Genomic DNA, 22,477 nt, shown 5'->3' with positions numbered 1-22,477 from the left:
GACTTGTAAGTAAAGCTATGAGCCAAGTGCTGTAGGAAATGTGTTTATGTATTACCTCATTCAATCTGCACACGATTCTATGAGATAAATACTGTTTTTATCTTCATTATAAAGAGGAAGAAAATCAGATGTGGAGGTGAAGTAACTTGTCCAATGTCACACAGCTCTGTGGAGCCAAGAGTTGAGCACATACAGTTTGATTCCAAAACCCAGATACAGCCTTTCCTAGACCTACTATAATAAAATGCCTCTGGCTGGGTAATTTATAAACAACAGAAATGTATTGCTGACAGCTCTGGAGGCTGGGAAGTCCAACAACAAGGTGCTAGCAGATTTGGTATCTGATAAGGGTTTGCTCTCTGCCTCAAAGATAGTGCCTTCTCACTGAATTCTCACATGGCAGAAGGGCAAGGAAGCCCCCCTCCTTAGGTCTCTTTTATAAGGACATTAATCCCATTCATGAGGGTGGAATCCTCGTGACTTAATCACTTCCCAAAAGGCCCCACCTCTTAATACTATTACATTGGGTACTAGGTTCCAGCATGAATTTTGGAAGACACCAACATTCAAATTATAGCATGGTATCTGCTGAGGAAACTATTTTGAGGTGGATTTTTCCCCAGAGACATACTTACTCAACTAGATTCTGATGATCTGCAGCAGCTAGATAATTTCCAAGGGCCTCCAGCTCCACGAGCCCAGTTCTCTCCCTCTCTCAGCAGTCAAGTCACTTTAGATACCTGAGCCCATGAAATACACATAGTGCACAGAGTTGAGCGACTCAGGTGAAACAGGAGTAAGGAACCAATCCTAGGTGCTGGTGTAGCTCAAGAGGTATGACCACTGCCCTCAAGGAGTTTAATGACTATGGATCAGAAGAGCCAAACCCAAAGTCAACAGAGCCAGGCAGGTAACAAATATCAGTTAACAGGTGAGTAGCAAGAAATAGGAAGCTGTGGGGGCAACCACTATGCAACTCCAACTAATGGTTTCAGGGCGGGCATAGAGGCCCAGCACTTCCAAATCGAAAGAATTTGGAAATCTAGCATTTTAGATGAATTCTCCAGAGTTTTAAATGGTAGCAACTACTTACAGCAGTTCTTGTATTTTATTTTTAAATCTACAGGCCTGACAAACCCCTTCTGGGAGTCCAGTTTGCTTAGGGATCATCTGTTTGCAGTCACGCTTTATATAGGGCCTGTGGTAGGCAGGAGAGGTTCTGACCCATTACAACCTGGTAACACATCCACAGTGCCCACATTTAGAGAGTAATTTTTAGTTTTCTCTTGTCCTGAAAGCCCACAACTTTCAAGCATATGAAGCAAAGTGTTTGTGTGTGGGCTTGGGGGAGGCATATGCAGGGTTTCAGTGAAGACGACAAGACAGTGGTCATTTATTAGGTTGATGTCAGCTTCACGCCATGCTGCTGCATACTGGATCACTGTTGCTGGCCTACAGTGACTGTATTGCTGTGGGCACCAAGAGACAGAGCATGGCTGTTCCTTTGTCATTGGCTTCACTTGACACGACCAGTGTCATCGCCAGCTGGCATATAGGTTGTTGACCCTGTCGCGGCCAGGCCGAGACTATAAACAGCTTTGTTATTGTATGTGCCTACTCCAAACAGCAGAGCCTTCAGAAACCCCACTGCGCAGCACCTCTGCTCTGGGAAACTGGTGGAAAGGACCAGAGTGCTCACAGCACATCCAGAAGGGATTTCATCTTATTCACCTTTGGAAAACATTGGCAAATACACAAAAGACGTTAGACCACATCCAGCTTTAATTTTACAGCTTAATGATTGAAGAGGAAGACTTTTCATTAAGGTTGGCACTCTTGCCTGTTATCTGAATTCCATTTTTAATTCAAGGTTTCTGTTGTGGTTTCCTCTTTCTTTGGAACTCACTCTTTCCCTGACGGCTATGGCAGCCTTTGTACGTATACTGCAGAAGAGTCTTCACAGGTGCTCACAGGTGCTCAGGGGGTGTGCTTTTTCCCTTTGGTGTCACTGGTGTAAGATGTTGGACTTATAATAGGTTCTCAGACATAGTTACTCTGTTTTGTTTTTTGTTGCTAGCACAACGGTACCTGGCATTTTGCATTAAAAGAAGGAGATTATTCTAAATGGAAGAATTCTCATTTTTATTTCTAATACTGACAGCAGTAACAGAGAGAACTGAATTAGTTGGGCATGGATGTTTTCTTGAAGACACATGTACATACACAAGCACCCACATGAACATGCACTAATGTTCATTTGTCCCGATAAAGCCTCAAATCTTTTTTTTTTTTTTTTTTTTTTTTTTTTTTGAGACAGAGTCTTGCTCTGTCGCCCAGGCTAGAGTGCAGTGGTGCGCTCTCGGCTCACTGCAAGCTCCGCCTCCTGGGTTCAAGCAATTCTTCTGCCTCAGCCTCCTGAGCAGCTGGGATTACAGGTACCCAACACGGTGCTCGCCTAATTTTTTTGTGTGTTTTTAATAGAGACAGGGTTTCACCGTCTTAACCAAGCTGATCTCAAACTCCTGACCTCGTGATCCACCTGCCTCAGCCTCCCAAAGTGCTGGGATTACAGGCATGAGCCACCACGCCAGACCTAAAGCCTCAAATCTTTCAAAATTCCTTCTATAAAGATTTTTGTTTCATTTCACTGATGGAATTATGTGTAAAAATCTTCTTCCTTGAAGCTTTTGAATTTTTTTTCTAAAATGGATAGCTATGTTTTTTTCTTAAATTTTTTAATTGTGGTAAAATACACATAAGGAAATTTATTATCTTAACTATTTTTAAGTGTACAGTTCAATGGCATTAAAGGCACTCACACTGTTGTGCAACCATTACCATCATCTATCTAGCTTCAAACTCTGTGTCTTGGACCCATGCCCTGAAAGTTCAGAATACCCCCTCCATAGGACTTTTGTTTTTGTTGTTGTTTCTTCACATATGAATTGGGTGTTTCGGATTTGCAAGTGAGGCCAGGATAGGGAACAAAAATTATGTGAAGTGAAAGGATATCTTGCTTTATTTCTCTTGAACTGAACCAGTGCTGCTACCAATTTTCAATGCATTACCCAATTTCCCTTTTATATTGAGAGCAAACCACAGTGTAACAACAGTAGCATATAATGCCCTGTATTGCTAAAAAAAAAAAAAAAAAAAAAAAACACACAAAAAAAACTAAGATTCTAGCCTCATAATAAAAGACAAACAGGTGAGGAAGGAGCCCTAACAGTAAAAATGCTTTCGCCTTATTAAGCACATTTCCTATATGTAAAATTCATATTGTTTTCATGGATCATTCACTGGGAGTCTGAGAATAAGGAAAGAAAAGGACTTGTCTCCTCCCATACTCTGAAAGCCAAAGAGGTTTAGTTCTAAGGGACCATAGGCATGTAGAGTTCACTCCACTCTTGTTTTAGAAGTGTTTTCCTACTGAAGTAACATCACTGTTCTCCCAAGACAGAAGACTGGACTATTTATAGATTAAATAAATATTGGACTATTTATTGCCAGGTCAATTTTGGAAAGGCAGCTTGGGGATCCGTTTATAACCACGTGGGTTAAAACTAGAGAGTCTCAGTGGTCATGGCATTGGCATGGTGCAGCGCGAGGTCAGCCAGCTTTTCTCAAAAGGCCTCCATGCTAAATGCCGGGCTCTGTCACAGTCGCTCAGCTCTGCCATGGAAGTGCAGAAGCAGCCACAGGCATTCATCCATAAGTGGGTGTGGCTTGTTCCAATAAAACTTGTTTATGGACGTGGAAATTTGAATTTCATAAAATAATCATATGTCATAAAATATTCTCTCTTTTTTCAACTATTTAAAAATGTAAAAACCACTTTTAGCTTATGGGCCATACAAAAACAGGTGTGGACTGGATTTGACCCATGAACTGTCATATTCTGCTCCCTGATATAGAAAAAAAATAGGATTCCGAAGCCTGTTGATAAGATCCAAATGATATCCTGGTTTGAATTAGTGCTCTGCTGAGTATCGACTGTGTAACCTTGGGCAAGTCACTAACCTCTCCAAGTTTCAGTTCCTCTCTAGGGGAAGCATAATGGCCACCTCATAGACCTGGGAGTCAAGGACAGAGTCGGGCACAAAGTGGTGATCAGCCCCTGAGGCTCTGACGAGACCAAATTTCTTTCTGTGAGAGCTTGAGAACATGTTTCAATAAGTGGTAGTCAAAATTCTAGCAAGAGATCTCATTGTATTAAAAGGAAAATTTTAGTTTTGTTTCATGTCTATTTACTCCATCAAAATAACACTTTGTTCCTACCAAAGGAGTGAGACTGCTTAGAAGCTACAGACTTCCTAAATTACAGGCTCACTGAGGAAGTACATTCCCCATATGTTTTCATCGGACACACAATAGAGGTCTTATTAAGCAATGGCAAGCTCTGTCCTGTGGTGAATTCAGCTCGGCTGAACGACTTCTATGGAATCCTTTGTTTTCCCAGGGGAGGTAAATTCTTCCTTTGGGGACCCATGCCCTGAAAGTTCAGAATACCCCCTCTAAAAGGACAAACCATTTGTTCAGCGTTTCTTGAATGCCATTAAGAGTTGACCCCATTAAACTTCTCTCAGAATAAATAAAACTCTGATGCCTGCAACCTAACCTGGAGTTTCCGGAACTCTCTGCTTCACCGGCCAGTACCTTCCCTCCCACTCCGATGGAAAGGCTGCATGACAGAAGCAAATGAGAGAATTCCTTCCCCTGCCCTCCCACGTCCAGGCTTTAAGGAGCTGCACAATCCTACGTGGGGCATTGGGCCATGCTGAAATCTGTTTCATTCCTCAAAGCGGGTGGGTGCACTCAGTCACCCTTTGCTCATCCCAGAACAAGGGGCAGCAGCAGCATCTGCCAGAAACCAATCCAGCTGTGCTGACCAATGCTGGGTATGAGAAGGAGGGAGCCAGACTCCTGCCAGCTGTGCAGACCTCCATGGGGGCTCTGGAAAAGTTGGGCAATGGAGGAGGAAAGGAGGGGGGAGCAACAGCCAAATGTCAGAGATCTCAGTGTCACTCGGAGCAGAAATCACAGGTTCCTTTGATCACAGGTAGCATCACTCTGAGCAGAAATCAGGTTGGATCTGCTGTCCCATCAGTGCACCAGAGAGGTAGATGGGGTGGGAAGGACATGATAGGTGGATCCACAGAGCAAGGCAGGGCGCTAAAAAAGCACAGAGTTGCAGAATGGCGGGGTGGGCTGTGGGGCTCTGGGGCGGGGATCTGCAGAGATACAGGGACCACAAACAGTTTTGATTAATGCTCTTGCTTTCACGATGCACTGTGAGGCGACCCACCTGGTGTCCGTGACCCATCTCCTGTGGTTAAATGAGAGAACTTCAAAAATGTGCAGCTTTGCCTTTATAAGAAACAATGTAAATCAGGAGGCTGAATATGTTTACATAAAGTGACTTATTTTTAATGTTTGCAGGGTTTGGAAAAAGAAGAGCAATTTGATTCTTGTATCGGTATGAATAAATATTCTCCATGGGTGGCGAGTGTGTGTGTTTATCTAGCCGTACATACGTATACGTGCACTTGGGAGCCTGAACATATGTGCACACATTCACGCACACATACCCCTCCATCGTGGAAACGCCCTCCGTGTCAGTAATGTGGGCTGTTGTTTAGGAACAGAATTAATCAAATAAATATTGTTCTGTGTGGTTTAGGGAAGTCTGGCCTGCCTTGTTTCTATTTTTATTTCATTTGGCTTATTTGCCACCCACATTCCTAAAAGAGAGCAGAAAGAACATTTCTAATTCCTGTTTGCTGGTTGGATCCTGTGTATGCTTAGAGTTGGGGAAATTTAAAAAAATATTTTTGTAGACTGGCTGCCCTGCATGCCTTATAAGAATTCAGACTTTGGGATGCTAGCAAAGGAAGACAGCAGCCCTGGCTGTGGGCCTCCTGGGAATGGTCCCGCCAGCCGAGTCCCTGCTCCCGTGACCCATGCTGGTGTAGTACGGCCACTGATTCAGATACTCAACTGAAACAGCACGTGTAGATATGAATGAAGATATATTCAGCACGATGGCTCAGGATATAGTGGACTGGTTAGGAGGATGGATTTTCAAGTTTCAACCTTGGCCAGGGTAATTACTAGTGATGTGACCATGGCCGAGGTACTTAACCTCTACTGTAATCTCTCTGTAAAATAAGGATGATACCACTTATCCCATAAGACTGATGTAAGGACTGAATGAATGATGTCCAGCATTGAGCACAGTGCCTGGCACACAGAAAAGGTACAGGAAATGATGGGAACTACTTCATTCGGAACACAAGACACTTTGGTTAATTATGGCTCTCTTATCACTGCCCCATCTTGTTCACTCTGACTCTTGTGACCCGGCACAGCTTCATTCATTCATTCATTCATTTCTCAAGTTACTTATACCGATAAAACCTAGTTCCAAAATAAATTTGAAGTGGCTGATGTCAGCCCCTACTGGAATTCTCTCTCCCAAATGCTGTGAAACAGACACAACTACATTACAAAGAAAATAATTTTTAAAAAAATGTTTAGGCCTCATGCCTGAACCTCGCCTAAGGAATCCACCCTTGACTCCTGGTCCCTTTACCCTCCTCTGAAAACAAGCTTCCAGGCAGGAAGCCCCACCGACTTGACCACTGCAGAAAAGGCCTTGAGGGCAAGAATGAAGTGCCCTGAGCCTTGGGGGAGGGCATGGCAGGAAGGTTGTCCCCGAGGGTTCCCAGGGATCCCTGACCTGCAGCAGTCCCTCCGCAGCCTCACAGAAACAGCAGGGAATGGTCTAGGAAAGCAGATTAAGCGGTCCTGGACTCACCCTCACTCTGCACCATGGGTGCAACTGAGGGATCCTTAGAAAGTCATGCCCCAGGAGGCCCCACCTGTGGAGTTACCTGCCTGTCCACCCGAGTCGGGGTGGGAGGGGTCCTTCCCCTGGAGTTGCCGAGGCATTTGGGAAAAGGCCATTGTTTCCTCTGATACATACAGCGATTTGGATTCTAGAAAGCGAAAAGAGAAACACCACAGGAAGTGGGGAGCCAGCCTCGTTTGGACAGCTGTGGTCCTGACAGCGACACACTGGCCTCCCTGTGCCCGAGGCCAGGCAAGAGCTGCCCTGCTGTTGTTCCCCTCTTCCACAGTTCCCGCTTTGCACATGGACTTGGCTGGAGAGTTGTTTGGGATGTTTTGTATTTGCTTGTTTGTTTTTCTTTTCGTTTTTTCTCCTCTCTGTTTTTCTGGAGATTTCCCTGCAGCAAGCAGCCTGATGGTTTTCCTGGGTCTTCCTTGAAGCGAGACACTCCCCTTCAAAGTAGAACTGCACCCCCGTCTGAAGAAGAGCCGGCTGCCAGGGCACATTCTTAGCAACCAGCTCTGGGGCCCTGCTGGGATCCTCTTTCTCTCTTTCATCACACCCAGAGTTCTGCTCCCTTTCTGGGAATTGCTCTGTTTCCCATCTTGGTGGCTTGTAAGCTTCACCCACACCCAAGCTGGACTGGGAAAGAGGAACTGGAGTGCTCTGGACGAAACAAGGAAATAGGGCTCTCCATGCAGAAGGAACAAGCGTGCAAAGATGCAGGATACACAGAAGCAAGGTGTATGCAAGGCGGCAGACAGGGGCGGGAAGCAGATCCAGAAATCCTTGCAAGTCATGGGAAGTGGAGGACTTGATCTGGTAGGAAATGGAGATGCAGGAAAACAGTTTTATTCCTCCCTAGACCTTCAGCAGTACCTTTCTAGCCAGTGCTCTTGATGACACCAGCAGGGATTACAGAGTGGTGCTTCTGGGCCTCGGTGCACACTGGAATCATGTGGCTGTTACCTCTAGGACCACAGGCAGCATGGTGCCATGAGGAATTCTGAGCCCTTCAAACTGGACGATTCAGAGAGAACAGTTGGTTTTGATTTTGATCATCGAATGCCTTACCACAATACCACTGCCTGTGATTCCACAGCCCCTGAAAGCACACCTGCCCTTGCCTTGGGATTCTTTTGACAGCGGTATCACCATGCCTCTCATAGTGCCACGACACTAGAAGAAACCTCACTGATTGCTGTCCCTGTCTACAGTCTGAGATGATTTCCCGATTCAGTCTGAGCTGAGAACCCGAATCCTTTGCTGATGCCAGCTCATTTTCTTTGGCCTCAGCCTCATCACTCCCCAGGAAAACTGCCCAGTCCAGAGGGACTTGCTTTTGCTATAAGTGGGTTAGATCTTGAGATAAGGAAATAGCAAAATGTTGGTGTAACATTGAGTGTGGAAACGTGGCCTGAGGGAAGTGAGTGCTGGCAGGGGCTGAGGACCCTGTTGGGAGGGGGCCGTGAAACCTTGGCATAGACCTCGCCAGCACAGCTGTTTGGAATGGAGGCGGAAAGGGCAGGGGAAAGCCATGAGAGAGGGAATTTTCAAGATGGGCAATGTTCTCAATCCACACCCATCACAGAAGAAGCAAATGAAATATGGGTACAATCTGGAGATGTTTAAGTCTCTAAGAAGTAGAATTTGTGAGATGAAAGGCATCAAGAAAGTCCTCTCTGACCTGGGCTCACCCCTAGAGGGCCTGAGCCTTGCTGTGGGGAATGAAACTGTTCCCAGTTGTAGGGTTTCGGTGCTGTCCACCCTCAGCCCAGCCAGAAATGTGGCTCCTGTACTTCTGCTGCACTTTTCCAGGTGTGTCCCTATCTGAGCAGAGATGGGGCTGACGACAGGCCACAGGGCCAAGCTCCAGCATGGAGCCGGTAGCTGGGACTGAGGCTGCACTGCTGATTAATGGGCAGGGAGGCACTTTGTGAAATGAGCAACACCCGTTGACGGCGTTTTCCAGGGGACTCGCCGCTTTCCTCATGTCTTTTCAGCAAAATCACATTTGATTTTACTTTTAAAATGTATTGATGACGCTGCATTATTGGAGAAGGTGCTGGGGGAGATGAGTCTCTCCTACTTTCTGTTCTATTTTCATTACTTCAGGGATGTGTGCACATGTGTTATACATGTGTGCAGGCGCGCTGTGTTAGAGGAGAGCCCGATTTCCTTTAAATACATGAACTCCTCCCCCTAGTAGCCAACATTAAACATCCAATGGCTTAAAAATGGGCAGTGAGAAGTACGCAACATAATGTCAGATGTGGCCCTGAGAGAGGTGTACTGCTCACTGCTCCGCTTTAAGCCATTGGCTGTTTAATGGTGGTTACTAGGGGCAGGAGTTCATGTATATAAAGGTCATTTTTTCAAAGTTTCCAGCACCAAGAGTTCTCCTGCTCCTTACCACACTGCGGAGCCTTCTACATCTCTTCGTGCTGCTTTTCTTGCTTGATTATTTTTTGTTTCAAGTATTTCTTCCTCCCCCTTTCTCCTGGTGTCTCAGAGTTAGCAGGAAGCTGGTAATTAAAAGAAGACATGGGTTTGAAATGCCGCTGTGGTAGCTCTTCCACCACTTATATATTGAACAACAGAAACAAAAAGCCTCACTCCTTTTCTTTTACTCCCCCTCCAGCAGGGGAATGGAAGCAGACTGTTGTTTGCTTATTTTTGGTTTTGAGTCCACTAAATCGTTGTTCTTACACTGACTAGCTGGGTGAACTTGCGCAAGTTACTTCAAATCTCTGGGCCTCCTTTTCCTCATCTGTAAATTAGCAAAAGTGATGCCTAGTTCATAAAGTTGTGAGAAAGTGCACCAAGTAAGCCTAAGTGCCTTCACCATTGTAGGTATGAAATGCGTGTTTCCTTCCACCTCTCATTTTACTAGGGTCTGTAGACCTAGTAAGTGTTCCTCCTCGTTGGATTTCAGTTTAATTAAATATTTTTTAAGCACCTAGTATGTGCCAGGTCTTGAGCACCAGGGTCCACACAAATACAAGATAGGGTTTCTGTCTTCAAGAGCAGCCTGATGCTGAAACCAGGAATGTGATAAGCGGTCGTAGAACAGTGGGAAAGGTGCCATGGGCACTGAGGGAATCTGGAAGAGGAGCACCTAGGATTCCTTGGGGACAGGGTGGGGGGTAGAAGAAGGTGTCCCTAAGGAGATGACAGCTGGTCGAGAGTGTTAAAGCGTAGTGGCGATGGGAGAAGGGTCTTCTGGGAAGAGAGGAGCATGTGTATGGAAGTTGTTGTGGGTTCCATGGGCGAGAAGGAGTGTCGGCCACTGATGGGGGATGAGGTTGAGTGCCTGAGAGGAGTCCAGATCAGGAAGAGCATTGTATGTTACGGTGGAGACTTGGTTTGAAAACTATCAAAAGCCATTAACGGAGTTTAGGAGCACTGTAAGATGATAAAGATTTTACCTGCAGCACATCAAGCCAGCTCTAAGAAATCCTTGTTTACACAAATTGCCTCCTTCGAATTGATGTGAAGTCAAAGAGCCCACAGGCCAGCAGTCCTGGTTCTGCCACTAATTAGTTTTGCCACATTAGGGAAGTCACTTACTTTCTGATGGTCTGAGTTGCCACATCTCTGAAATTAAACTGTTGGATAGGTGGCACCCATGTTTCCTCCCAGCTATAACAGCAGCCTATGACTCTGTGATGATGTCATTGCTTTTTGGCGCTTGTTTCATAATACCTAGAGTTAACTTATTAAAATTGCTGTGCAAGCATGATGACTGACCCCTAGTAAACATCAAGTGGTGTTCTTTATATGTTCCACATGAAAATTAGCTTCTTGGGCCAGGCGCGGTGGCTCATGCCCGTAATCCCAGCACTTTGGGAGGCTGAGGCAGGCTCATCATGAGGTCAGGAGATTGAGACCATCCTCGCTAACACAGTGAAATCCCGTCTCTACTAAAAATACAAAAAATTAGCCGGGCATAGTGGCGGGCACCTGTAGTCCCTGCTACTTTGGAGGCTGAGGCAGGAGAATTGCTTGAACCCAGGAGGCAGAGCTTGCAGTGAGCTGAGATGGCGCCACTGCCCTCCAGCCTGGGCGACAGAGTGAGACTCTGTCTCAACAAAATAAAAGAAAATTAGATTACTAAAATGTGTGATGATGTAGTACAGTAAACTGAGAGCACTGATTTCCTTGTAGTCTTGCCTAAGTCAGAGAGTATTTCTGTGACTTGGAATAAGTCATTTTACTTCTCTGAATCATTATTACCTACCCCTCCACTAACTACCGCTTATAAAAATGGGTACACTGAGATCAGAGTAAGATTTGACTCTCAGAGTTCACGGAAGTTTGTTCAATGGCTATCAAAAACTTCTTCCAATTGCTAACAAGTGCATGAAGAAGATTTAAATTTAAAAAATGTTTAGATCAGAACAGAAAAAATTGAGTATCTTATGTAAAAAACAGGCTGATTTCATCCACCTCCACCATCCCCACAAAAACTAGGCAAATGCCATTTTAACTTCATTTCTAAAGTGAAATATGATTTCAGTTTGGAGTCTCTGTCTACTTTCCTTTTTGTTTTTTAAATAACCGGTCTTGTTTTCTTGGAAAAAAATTCATGCATATCAAAAATATCTAAAAATTCAGACTATGCAAAGGACAAAAAAATTAGAAATAGAAAACATACACAATTGTATTCACCCAAAGATAAATTTATCATATTGGACCCATATTTTTGTTTATATTTTGTCTCAAAATAACTGGACCAAACCATACATCCTGTTATGCAGTTTAAATAAAATATTCATCATACATTAATATACTAAAAAACTTTATGGTTCTTCTCAGATTCAGGCAAAACTGAAATGACGAATTCCAATGTGATGTAATGCAAATGTGTGCAAAGTGATGGAGATACCCAAGAAAGGAGCTGAAAATTGCATCTTAAAGGATGTCAAAATTTGCCAGGGAGAGAAGGGCAGAAAACAGATATAAGAAACCACTAGAAACTGGCCAGTTGGAGACCTGGAGAAGTCTGCTTTGCCTGGCTATGCGGTGTGTGGGAGGGAATTCGGCAGGAGGTGAGCAGTGGGTGGTGGGTCCTCTTTCTTTGACAGGCTTCAGAGGATGAAATTTGTTTTGTTGACAGTGGAGAACGAGGGACTTCATAGAATCAATTACTGCTTTATTTTAAAACAAATGAAACTGAGTGACCACAACCGAGATTCTACTTTACTCTTCTGTTAAGAACACATTTTGAAAAATTCAGGTGTTTAAAAAAAATCTTCATATACAAGCCAAGCACAGTCTCCAGGAACTTTCTCAGGAGATTCTCATCACCTCTGCGGAAGCCTTTTAATACACGTTTTGGAGTTCTTTACTGGCCTGCCTTAATACGTAGGGCATTCAGTAACTCCAGCAATGGCAAATTCATTGTAAAGAGCACCCTGGGTAGAGGTTACTTTGGCCACACTCTAGAGAGGAAGAATTCGTTTGTCCCTGCTAGATGCCTGCGGCAGGGCTCCCATGAAGAAAGCGATGGAACCTCGCATTGGCTATTTGTTTATTTAAACGAGTTGGTTTTTTTTTTTTTTTTAACAGCTCATTGGCTCCACCAAGTGGGCAAGTGCTAGAATACAGCTTGCAGAGTCTTGTAGAGCTTTGAAGGATGGATCCAACTCAAGTGTCTTTCCTGAAGTTTCTGATCTGCTGTTTCAACCATACATTCCCTTTATGAGTTTAAGAGGCATCCCAGGAAAGAGTTTTTATCCTGCATCCCAGTGACCTTGAATAAGTCCCCTGTCCTCTCTGAAACTGTTACTCTGCTGCTTAAAAAATAAAAAAAAAATAAAAAAAGACTCTTCCATATTTCTAGTGTCCATAGTCTCTCAGTGGCATAATTGTTCTGGTATTTGCCCATTGTGCCTATAATTCTAACTGGCGTCAGTCTGGATAAAGAAAAAAATCTGTGGCATTTTGAAAATTCATGAACGACTGCAACCACCTATAATTATATATGTCAGTTAATATATGTCAGTATTATCCGATTGCATATTCATAAGAATATCTTAGAGGCTTTTACCTACAATCACATGGTGTAGTAGAAAGAGCCAGCCTTTGCAGTCAGATAGACCTGAGTTTAAACCCTAGGCCTGCAACTTCCTATGTGACCTGGTAAGGTACCCTCCTTTCCTGAGCGTTTTTCCTCATCAGTACAGTAGAGATGGCAAATCTTACTTCACAAAGTATAATATCTGTAGAGCAGTAGACACTGGAACTGGCAAACAGCAAGCCTCTGTTTAATAAAAGCAGCGGTTACTGTTGAGCATTCTGTACCTTACCCATTTACCTTGAGCAAATAGCTTTGGCTCTGAAACTGGGATTCTTCCTCTGTCCAGTGGAGGTCATAGTTCCCTGTCTTAGAGTTACACAGACGCAATGGTATAACCACCCCAAAGGACCTGGCATTTTATAGGTACTTAACATTTGCTAGCTTCTTTCTCTCCAAAAGTACTGACCTATTACAAATAATTAAGTTAATAAAGCTAAAATTCTGTTTATTCCATGAACACACTTTCTCCCTCCTTCTCTTTCTGTCCCTCTCTTATCTCTCTCTCTCAAACATACACACGCATGCACTTGTTGCATTTCCGTCTTGTTTTCCTCATCTCTGTCATCAAAATTAAGTCAAAAGCCAGGTGCAGTGGTTCACGCCTGTAATCCCAGCACTTTGGGAGGCCAAGATGGGTGGATGGCTTGAGCTCGGGAGTCTGAGACCACGCAGGGCAACATGATGAAATCCTGTCTATACAACAAATTTAAAAACTAGCCAGGCGTGGTGGCGTGTGCCTATAGTCCCAGCTACTCAGGAGTCTGAGGTGAGTGTATAGCTTGAGCCCGAGTGGTTGAGGCTGCAGTGAGCTGTTGCCACTGCATTCCAGCCTGGGCAACAGCAAGACCCTATCAAAAAAATAAAAAATTGAAAAAGTTTTTAAAATTATATATACACACATATATATAACTGCCTGTATTTAATAATTACAGAGATGCCAAAGTGCCTAGATTCTACCTTGTCTATTGTTATTTCTTTAACCAGCACATCTGTATGGTTTTCGAATAGGAAGCTTCTCTGAACACCTGGGCACTCCCACGCTCAGGCTCCTTTTTCTTAATGTTTCCTATTATATCAGGTATGGCAGTCCAGGTCAGTATGCAAGAGATGTAGCAGCTGCAGTCAGCTCTGCAGCAGGTGGAACTTGGAAGGAGATCATTCATCTAATTAAAATGACATTAAACTTGTCTTCTCAAGATGCTAAATGGCACAGGGCTTATTACTAGCCTGCTCCTCAGACCATCCTCGGAGATGAAAGAGGAGCCACTACCCTGGCACAGTGCCAGGGGCGGGGGATACAAAGATGAAAGCACATGGGGTGAGTCAATGAGTGCTGCTTTTTCCTGGCACTTAGTAGCTCTCAGTCTAGCAGGGCCAACAGACATGCCCAGAGCCCCAGCACACACACACACACACAGATGTACAAATTCATACACTGCATGTAAGTATCAACGTGTGCACAGGAGGAGAGAGTGGCTGCCTCCACAGCGAGTGGGGCAGGAGTGCAAGAAGGACTCCCAGCAGATAGAAGTCACCTTACCTGAGGTGGAAAAATGAATGGCAATTTGACAAATGAAGAGGGGCAGGCGCAGGATGTGGTAGCAGCAGACCATAGGCGTGAGACTCAACCTGTGCAGAGCCCCAGGGGAAGAGAAAGGATGGCTCATTCGGGATCTATAAATACCCACAAGAGCCAGGCAGGTGATGCATGTCAGACACTTTGGTGTATTATTCATTTCTATTTAAAAAAAAAAAAATGTCGACCAGGCACGGTGGCTCACACCTGTAATCCCAGCACTTTGGGAGGCTGAGACGGGCAGATCACGAGGTCAGGAGATCGAGACCATCCTTGCTAGCATGGTGAAACCCCGTCTCTACTAAAAATACAAAAAATTAGCCGGGGCTGGTGGCGGGCGCCTGTAGTCCCAGCTACTCGGGAGGCTGAGGCAGGAGAACCCAGGCTGAGGCGTGAACCCAGGAGGCCGAGCTTGCAGTGAGCCGAGATCGCGCCCCTGCACTCCAGCCTGGGCGACAGAGGGAGACTCCGTCTCAAAAAAAAAAAAAAAAGTCCTCCTTCCTGCTTTTCTTGACTTATACCCACGTATCCTTTATTTTTCCATCTTTGATTGAAACTTAAAAGAAATCTTTCCCTACTCGAAGAAAACTAGCAGTCCCAATCCAATTACTGTATCAGTTCATAAGTGCTCCATGGCTCCTGTCGGGAAGTCAGGTGGGAGTGGCGGGGACTGGGGCAAACTGGAAAGCAAATTCTCCTGCTGAAGAGGACAACCATTCTTCAACTCCAGTTGTTCAGAAGCTCCAAAATCTTGTTCTCAGAAAAAGCAAGCAACCTGAATTTTGATACAAGAGTCAAATTTTTAAACAGTGCCTTAATGGAAAAAAAAAAAAAAAAAATTCTGCAGACCAAACAGAACATATCCTCATGCTAAGCCTTATTCATGGACCGTGCTTGCAACCTTTCATTTACAGGCTCTCGAGGTTCCAAGAGAATTTTCAGGATCCTTCATCAAATCATTGCTCTGCTTTTAGTTTCTCCTAACCATCCTTTTCCCCTTGCTTTCCAGAAAGAGATGACGAGCAGGATGTGTCACTAATGCTTCACCTCACCCTTTGGAAGAAAGGAAAGCTGTTTCCTCCTGGAGCCCTGAGCGGGCAGGAGGTGGACCACCCTGGCTTAGATGACACACCTATTCCCAGGAGCAGCAGAGGTGGAGGCAAGCAGTGACTCCTGAGAGACAGTCCCCACTCACTTTGTGTGCTCTTAACCTTCTGAGTGCCGCTAGCCCAGACCTGTGGACCAAGCAGACCGCAACGTGAAAGAAGGACCAGCCCCTTGATTGTTCTGGCTGGGGAATTGTCCACGAGGAAGCCTCTGCACTTCCACACATGGCACAGTTCTGCCTGTGACCTGCCGCCTAAGCTTTACTGGAATTCAGGTTTTGAGACTGAGATGCTTGTTTGTATTTTTCCACTTATCTGTCTTGTCAGCTGGCCGACTTCTCTGTGATTGGTTTTCTAAGTGCCGGGTGAATTTTGGACCTCTGGATGTGCAGCAAGTTTTTATGCAATAAACCTTCCTTTCAGGTCTCTAAAAGCTCCTGCTCTGGTCTGTGGTTTAACACTGTGCAGGGCTGTGGAGCTCTGAGAGACCTGAACCCCCCATCCCCCGCACCCCCCTACTGTCCCTGCCGAGGCATCCATAGTATTTCCCTAATAAGTAGTTTTATCAGGGACGCTCCATGGGGTGGCTTGTCTCTGCCCCAAAACAGGGTCTTCACATTCTAACTGCAGGGAAGAGACGGTTACTAGCGTCAAGCTGACAAGTTACCAGTTCACCTGATCAGAATGTATTTTTTATAACCACCGTCATTCTTTGTCTCTTCAGTTGAAGATATTCTTTCCTGTTTCCCAGAAGAGAGAAATAATAAAAGTCCTAAATGACGAAGAATGATCAGCGGGAGCCTTGGGCATGATTACTGCAGTGTTTGTTGTTTATTAAAGAGCAGGGAGTCGTGGCTGTCTCTACATAATACTAACATTTCAGTGAAAAAATAAAAGCAAAATTGGTTATTTGGTACGTGTAGATTTAACATCCAGACGACTGACTTGTAACCCTCCCCACTGGCCTTCTGAGCATTTAAACCCAGCCGTCATTCTCTCCCCACTCCACAATCCCCGTTCCTCTGCCATGTTATGCTACAGCACAAAATTAATGTCTGCCCCTGTGATTGTGCCATGGTTGCCAAGGTAACGGTGGAGCTGGCGCTAACTTCCTTCTTTCATCCTTTCCAATTTTTCTATTCCAGAAGACAGTCAGAATGATGCATTCTGTACTACATCCTGCCTTTTGAAACTTAAATGAGTTTTCGTTGATGAAATGTTGCCTTCTCTGATTCATTCACAAAACCATGGTGGTTCTGACCACCTGTGACGAGGGGGTCATAATACTTTCAGTGATCCTTTTAATTTAGCAAAATATTTGTTGGTGGAGGGAAGTAGATAAGAATGTATTAGTGTATTTTAATGTAATAATGATTAAAGAATAACTAAATGACTCTGATTTTGTTTTATTATACATAATGTGTTAAAGCCATCTGTGGCTGCCACAAAAGCCTAGAATCATGAAATCTTTGTCCAAGCTAAGAAAGGGCTGTCTCTGTGGGTACTACAGGCATTCTCTGTTGACCTAACCAAACAGCCTGAACCTTGCTTTGTGTCTCATAAAGGTCATCTCATGGAATCCAATTGCTGCTACCTCACCATGTTGCTGTGCGCTGGTCAACAATTAACATACTTTTTTCCTCCTTTCAGAGTAACTTTGAGAGTACAAGATAGGCAAAGTTTTTTCCTTACATCAGTTTTGGCCCAAAGAATATCTGACCATCATAGAGATCCAGAGAACAGAAATAAGAGCCCCTAAGTCCCAGCGTCTGCAATACGCAGTTACCAGATGGGAATGCAGCACAGAGGGACAGAGAGGTGACTACGAAACCGATGCCCCGGAGGAACTCTGTAGCTGTGCACCATGGAACGCCACAGGATTTTTGCATTAAAAAGTTGAATATGTTCCTGCATTTCAGCAATGCATAATCAAGCAGGAGGCTGGAATCTGGAGACTTTTGTTATTCATTCTTTTTAAGGTTATTTTTTATTAACTGTGCATATGAAATTTCCACTCAATTTAAAAATCCAAGTGTTTTTAAGCTTCTTGGCGCAATTTCCTCCTGCTTATATTGTTAATTGCACTAATGAACTCTTCTAGGGTAAATTCTGGCAAACTACTCTTTTTTTTTTTTTTTTTTTTTTTTAATTACAGAATGTTCCTGTTCCCACAGAACTTTGGCACATTCTGAAGAAAATCTCTGCAGTCAATTTTTATCTCCTTGGCTTGACTGTATCTAACTGTTCATCTCTGTTATAAAAATGGAGCTTTAGCCCTCTGGGTCAGAGACTGACAACCCTCGTTCGTCTTCCTAACCTGTCCTACTCTCCTTCTTTTTCTACTTTCGTTTTAATTTTGGGAAATTTTTAAGTGAAAGTTTCAAAGTTGAAAGATAATAGTGAGTACCCTTACATCCTCTAGTGTATTAGTTGTTAACATTTTGCCTTGTTTTCTTTTCTTCCTTTTTTTTTTTTAAGAGAAGGGGTCTCTCCCTATTTTACCCAAGCCGGCCTTGAACCCCTTGCCTCAAGTGATCTTCCACCTTAGCCTCCTGAGTAGTCAGGATTATGGCATGTACCACCGCACCTGCCTCACATTTTCTTTCTCACTGTAAATACACATTCTTATTCTTGAACCTTCTGAAAATAAGTTGCAGACATCATGAAAATGTAAAATACTTCATCATATTCTTCCTTTTAATAAGAGCATTGTCCTATAAATCTGCAACATTTTCACACCCATGAAACTGAACACTGATACTGTATAAATCTAATATATGATCCATATTCAAAATTCTCCAGTTGTCCCCCAAATATCCTTTATAGCTGTTTATTTTAAAATCCAGGGTTCAATCAAGAATTATACGTCACATGTAGTTGTCATTCTGTTTTGTTTCCTTTAATCGATTAGAGTTGCCCTTTTGTGTGTGTCTGAGTAGTGGGTGGTGGGATGGTGTTTGTGTATGATGTGCAGTGTGTGTGTGTGTGTGTGTGTGTGTGGTGTGTCTTTCATGACACTGACATTATTAAAGAGTTCAGGCAAGTTGGTAGAATGTCCCACAATCTAGACTTTTTTACTGATTGTTTCCTCATTACGAGATACAGGTTACATGTTTTTTTCCAAGACAACTACATGTGTAATGTTGTTTCCTTCCTACTGCCCCAGCTCAGGAAGCACATAGTGTCTATTTGTCTCTTTTCTGATATTAGGACTGATCAGGTGTTGTCTGCCTGATCCAATCATTATCAAGTTCCATAATTCATTATTAAGCTCTGAAATTCAGGACACGTACATTTATAGAGTATGAGGGCTGTGCATACATACATTCATTTCTTAATGTTCTCAAGGAGGTCCAGGATCCCCAAAATATTATAGTCATTGCAGTCAGATGATATAGCAGTAGCAAAGCATTCATTCCTTTCCATATAACAGGAGGGAGGGGAAGAAGGAAGTTTTCATGTGCAGGCAATATGTGAGTGCGTGGGCAAGTGAGGATTTGTATGTTCCCTGTAGCCAGAGGTGAAATATTCAACGCTTTTATTTTTTCTCCCATCTTCAATGACCTCCATTTGGGCCCATAGTTTATTTATAGAGAGCACACACTCCCTAATTGTCAGTTGGTTTTTTTGGGAAAACCCTTAGATAGTACGGTGGGTTGTGACCCTCCAAAGGACCACGAGTACATAAACAGATACAAAGTATTTACGTGGTATTAAACTTTCATGGTGATGGTGCAAGGGAGAGATGATTAGGAAGAAAATGTCTTAAATGGCTATCATTGAGAAATACTGATCTAGAGTCATTTCCTGTTTCTTAAATTGTTCGTTTTTCTCTTCCCTGGGTATTTTCTCATTTCCAAAGACCCAGAGTCTCAGAGCCAGGTTAAGTGGAAGAAAGTTTGAGAGATATCTTAATCAATTCCTTCTCTCTCTCAAACCATACCAGTAACTTCCCTGGTGAAAAAATTATACTCTTACAGATCTTCAGGCATGGAAATTCTACAGCATTCTTTGGTATAACCAACCCACTGAACCCTCCACAACATCTTGAGTTCCATTCAACTCGAGCTGAAGTATTCTCTTTGAGTTTCAGTAGATCTTTTCTAGTGTCCCACTTTTAGAAAGGTCTAAAGATGATATATAATAAGATAAGTGAAAATATAATTAATCAGAGCTTTATTTGCGTATCCATTAAATATCTGAAGGCTATTACCAGTTGTGCTTCAGCCTCCTTTCCCTTGCAGTTCTCCTAGGGTGGCATCCTCTACGGAGTCTTGTTGCACCATTGTTGACCATTGATGTAACTCAATGTGAAACCTTCCCAAAGCTCTCCACATCACTCTCTGTTATGGATGTGACCAGCAGTGAACATGAAGAGAACTTATTTCATGCCTTCTCCAAACTATATTGTCTCTTTGCTAAGTCCAGACCTGCTTTTTCTACATTTATAGGTTTTCTATTTTAATCGTCATGCAAAATTCTTTATCATATTCAATCATTTTGGTTTATCTTCCTGACTTCTTCCCTTTAACGTCCCTGCTAAAGATTACACTGTTGTTGTTTCTTTTTTTTTTTAAACTACCCCTTTAATTGGCAAAACATTAAGGGACCTGAATAGAATTACTCTTATCTTTTTGTGCTGATTTATGTCAATCCATCATTCTGGTTATTGATGGAAGCAAATTGCTTCCTATGGTCTCTAAACCTTATGTCCCTTCCATACTCCATGAGTATCGCACTGTGAGAAAACAAAAACAAAAGCATTGTAGGAAAAGTATGGCCATTATCTTTGAGGAAATGTGTACCTAGGCACAATCACTAAAAGGAGTTGGAGGTATCATTTGGTTAACACTGTTGTCATTCTTGTTATCATTTTGGACCTTGAAGAAATTGTTGATTCTCTCCTAGAATTAGACAAACAAAGTGTGTTTGGAAATAATGATTGTTTTCCTGCCTTAAAAAAATACATTAACAAAAAGCTTTTATAATAGGCTATTTCCCTCTGGGCAGGTATTAATTCTGAGTAAGAATTTTCAATGACTACATAAAGATTTGCGTAACTTATGAAAGAAGAGTCCATTTCTAATCAAATAATTCACCTGTTTTACTAGCTTACAGTGATCTGATTTCAGAGTTTTGCTGTATCTTTTTTCCATACATCAGAAAAAGAAATGTTGACTATATTTTTAGTTCCATTTATGATTGTATTAAGCATTTGACTATAAGGAAAACTAACAAATCAATTAGAAAAGCAACATAAAACTAAAGGATATTTAGGAAATCAGTTATATGTGAGCTTGGATATTCAAATGTCACAAATAAAAAACATATAACTATTATCTAATCTGTCTTTTTTAATGCTTAGTTTATTTCTTTAATAGGTTGTCTTGCAATGGTCCTAGAACAGGTAAATAAAGGGAAAACTGCTAATTCTACAAAAACTAATTCAAAGTTCATTTGAAAACACACGGGTGGCTGGCAAGATGGCCAAATAGGAACAGCTCCAGTCTGCAGCTCCCAGAGAGATCAACGCAGAAGGCAAGTTATTTCTGCATTGAGATACCAACACAGAAGGCAAGTTAATTCTGCATTTCCAACTGAGGTACCCAGCTGATATTGGGACTGGTTAGACAGTAGGTGCAGCACATGGAGGGCAAGCCAAAGCAGCGTGGGGTGTCGCCTCACCCAGGAAACACAAGGGGTCAGGGAACTCCCTCCCCTTGCCAAGGGAAGCCATGAGGGACTGTACCGGGAGGAATGGTGCACTCTGGCTCAGATACTATGCTTTTCCCATGTCCTTCACAACTGGCAGACCAGGAGATTCCCTCGGGTGCCTTCACCACCAGGGCCCTGGGTTTCAAGCACAAAACTGGGCGGCCGTTTGGGCAGACACCAAGCTAGCTCCAAGAGTTTTTTTTTCATACCCCAGTGGCACCTGGAATGCCAGCGAGACAGAATGTTCACTCCCCTGGAAAGAAGGCTGAAGCCAGGGAGCCAAGTGATCTAGATCAGCAAATCTCACCCCCATGGAGCCCAGCAAGCTAAGATCCACTGGCTTGTAATTCTCACTGCCAGGACAGCAGTTTGAGGTTGACCTGGGGTGCTCGAGCTTGGTGGGGGGAGGGGTGTCCGCCATTACTGAGGCTTGAGTAAGCAGGTTTCCCCTCATAGTGTAAACAAAGCAGCTGAGAAGTTTGAACTGGGTGGAGTCCACTGTAGCTTGGCAAAGCCGCTGTAGCCAGACTGCCTCCAGATTTCTCCTCTCTGGGCAGGGCAACTCTGAAAGAAAGGCAGTAGCCCCAGTCAGGGGCTTATAGATAAAACTACCATCTCCATGGGACAGAGCATCTAGGGGAAGGGGCAGCTGTGGGTACAGCTTCAGCAGACTTAAATATCCCTGCCTGCCGGCTCTGAAGAGAGCAGCAGATCTCCCAGCACAGCACTTGAGCTCTGCTAAAGGACAGACTGCCTCTTCAAGTTGGTCCCTGACCCCCATGCCTCCTGACTGGGAGACATCTCCCAGAAGGGGTCAACAGACACCTCATACAGGAGAGCTCCAGCTGGCATGTGGAGGGTGCCGCTCTGGGATGAAGCTACCAGAGGAAGGAACAGGCAGCAATCTTTGCTGTTCTGCAGCCTCCCCCTGGTGATACTCTGGTAAACAGGGTCTGGAGTGGACCTCGAGCAAACTCCAGCAGACCTGCAGCAGAGGGACCTGACTGTTAGAAGGAAAACTAACAAACAGAAAGGGATAGCATCAACATCAACAAAAAGGACATCAACACCAAAACCCCATCCGAAGATCAACAACAGCAAAGACCAAAGTTAGATAAATCCATGAAGATGAGGAAAAACCAGTGCAA

At 43.7% G+C, this 22,477-nt stretch overlaps 1 protein-coding gene across 7 annotated transcripts in view; it reads left to right on the top strand.

Moving 5' to 3' along the window:
* Positions 1–21,262, top strand: part of MOB3B (MOB kinase activator 3B) — a 211,298-nt gene extending 190,036 nt beyond the window's left edge. For 4 of the 7 annotated variants that reach the window (XM_003911624.5, XM_017949803.3, XM_031654295.1 and 1 more), the window contains exon 4: positions 12,422–13,599. In XM_003911624.5, coding sequence (XP_003911673.3) covers positions 12,422–12,604 — 183 coding nt within the window. In that variant the 3' untranslated portion in view covers positions 12,605–13,599. The other 3 variants (XM_017949807.3, XM_017949805.2, XM_017949806.3) reach the window with 3 other exon arrangements.
* The last annotated feature ends 1,215 nt before the right edge of the window (positions 21,263–22,477 follow it).

The sequence above is a fragment of the Papio anubis genome, chromosome 13 (genome assembly GCF_008728515.1).
Source record: "Papio anubis isolate 15944 chromosome 13, Panubis1.0, whole genome shotgun sequence".
NCBI lineage: Eukaryota > Metazoa > Chordata > Mammalia > Primates > Cercopithecidae > Papio > Papio anubis.
The sequence above is the reverse complement of the archived record's forward strand: the minus strand, read 5'-3'. Positions and strand labels throughout refer to the sequence as shown.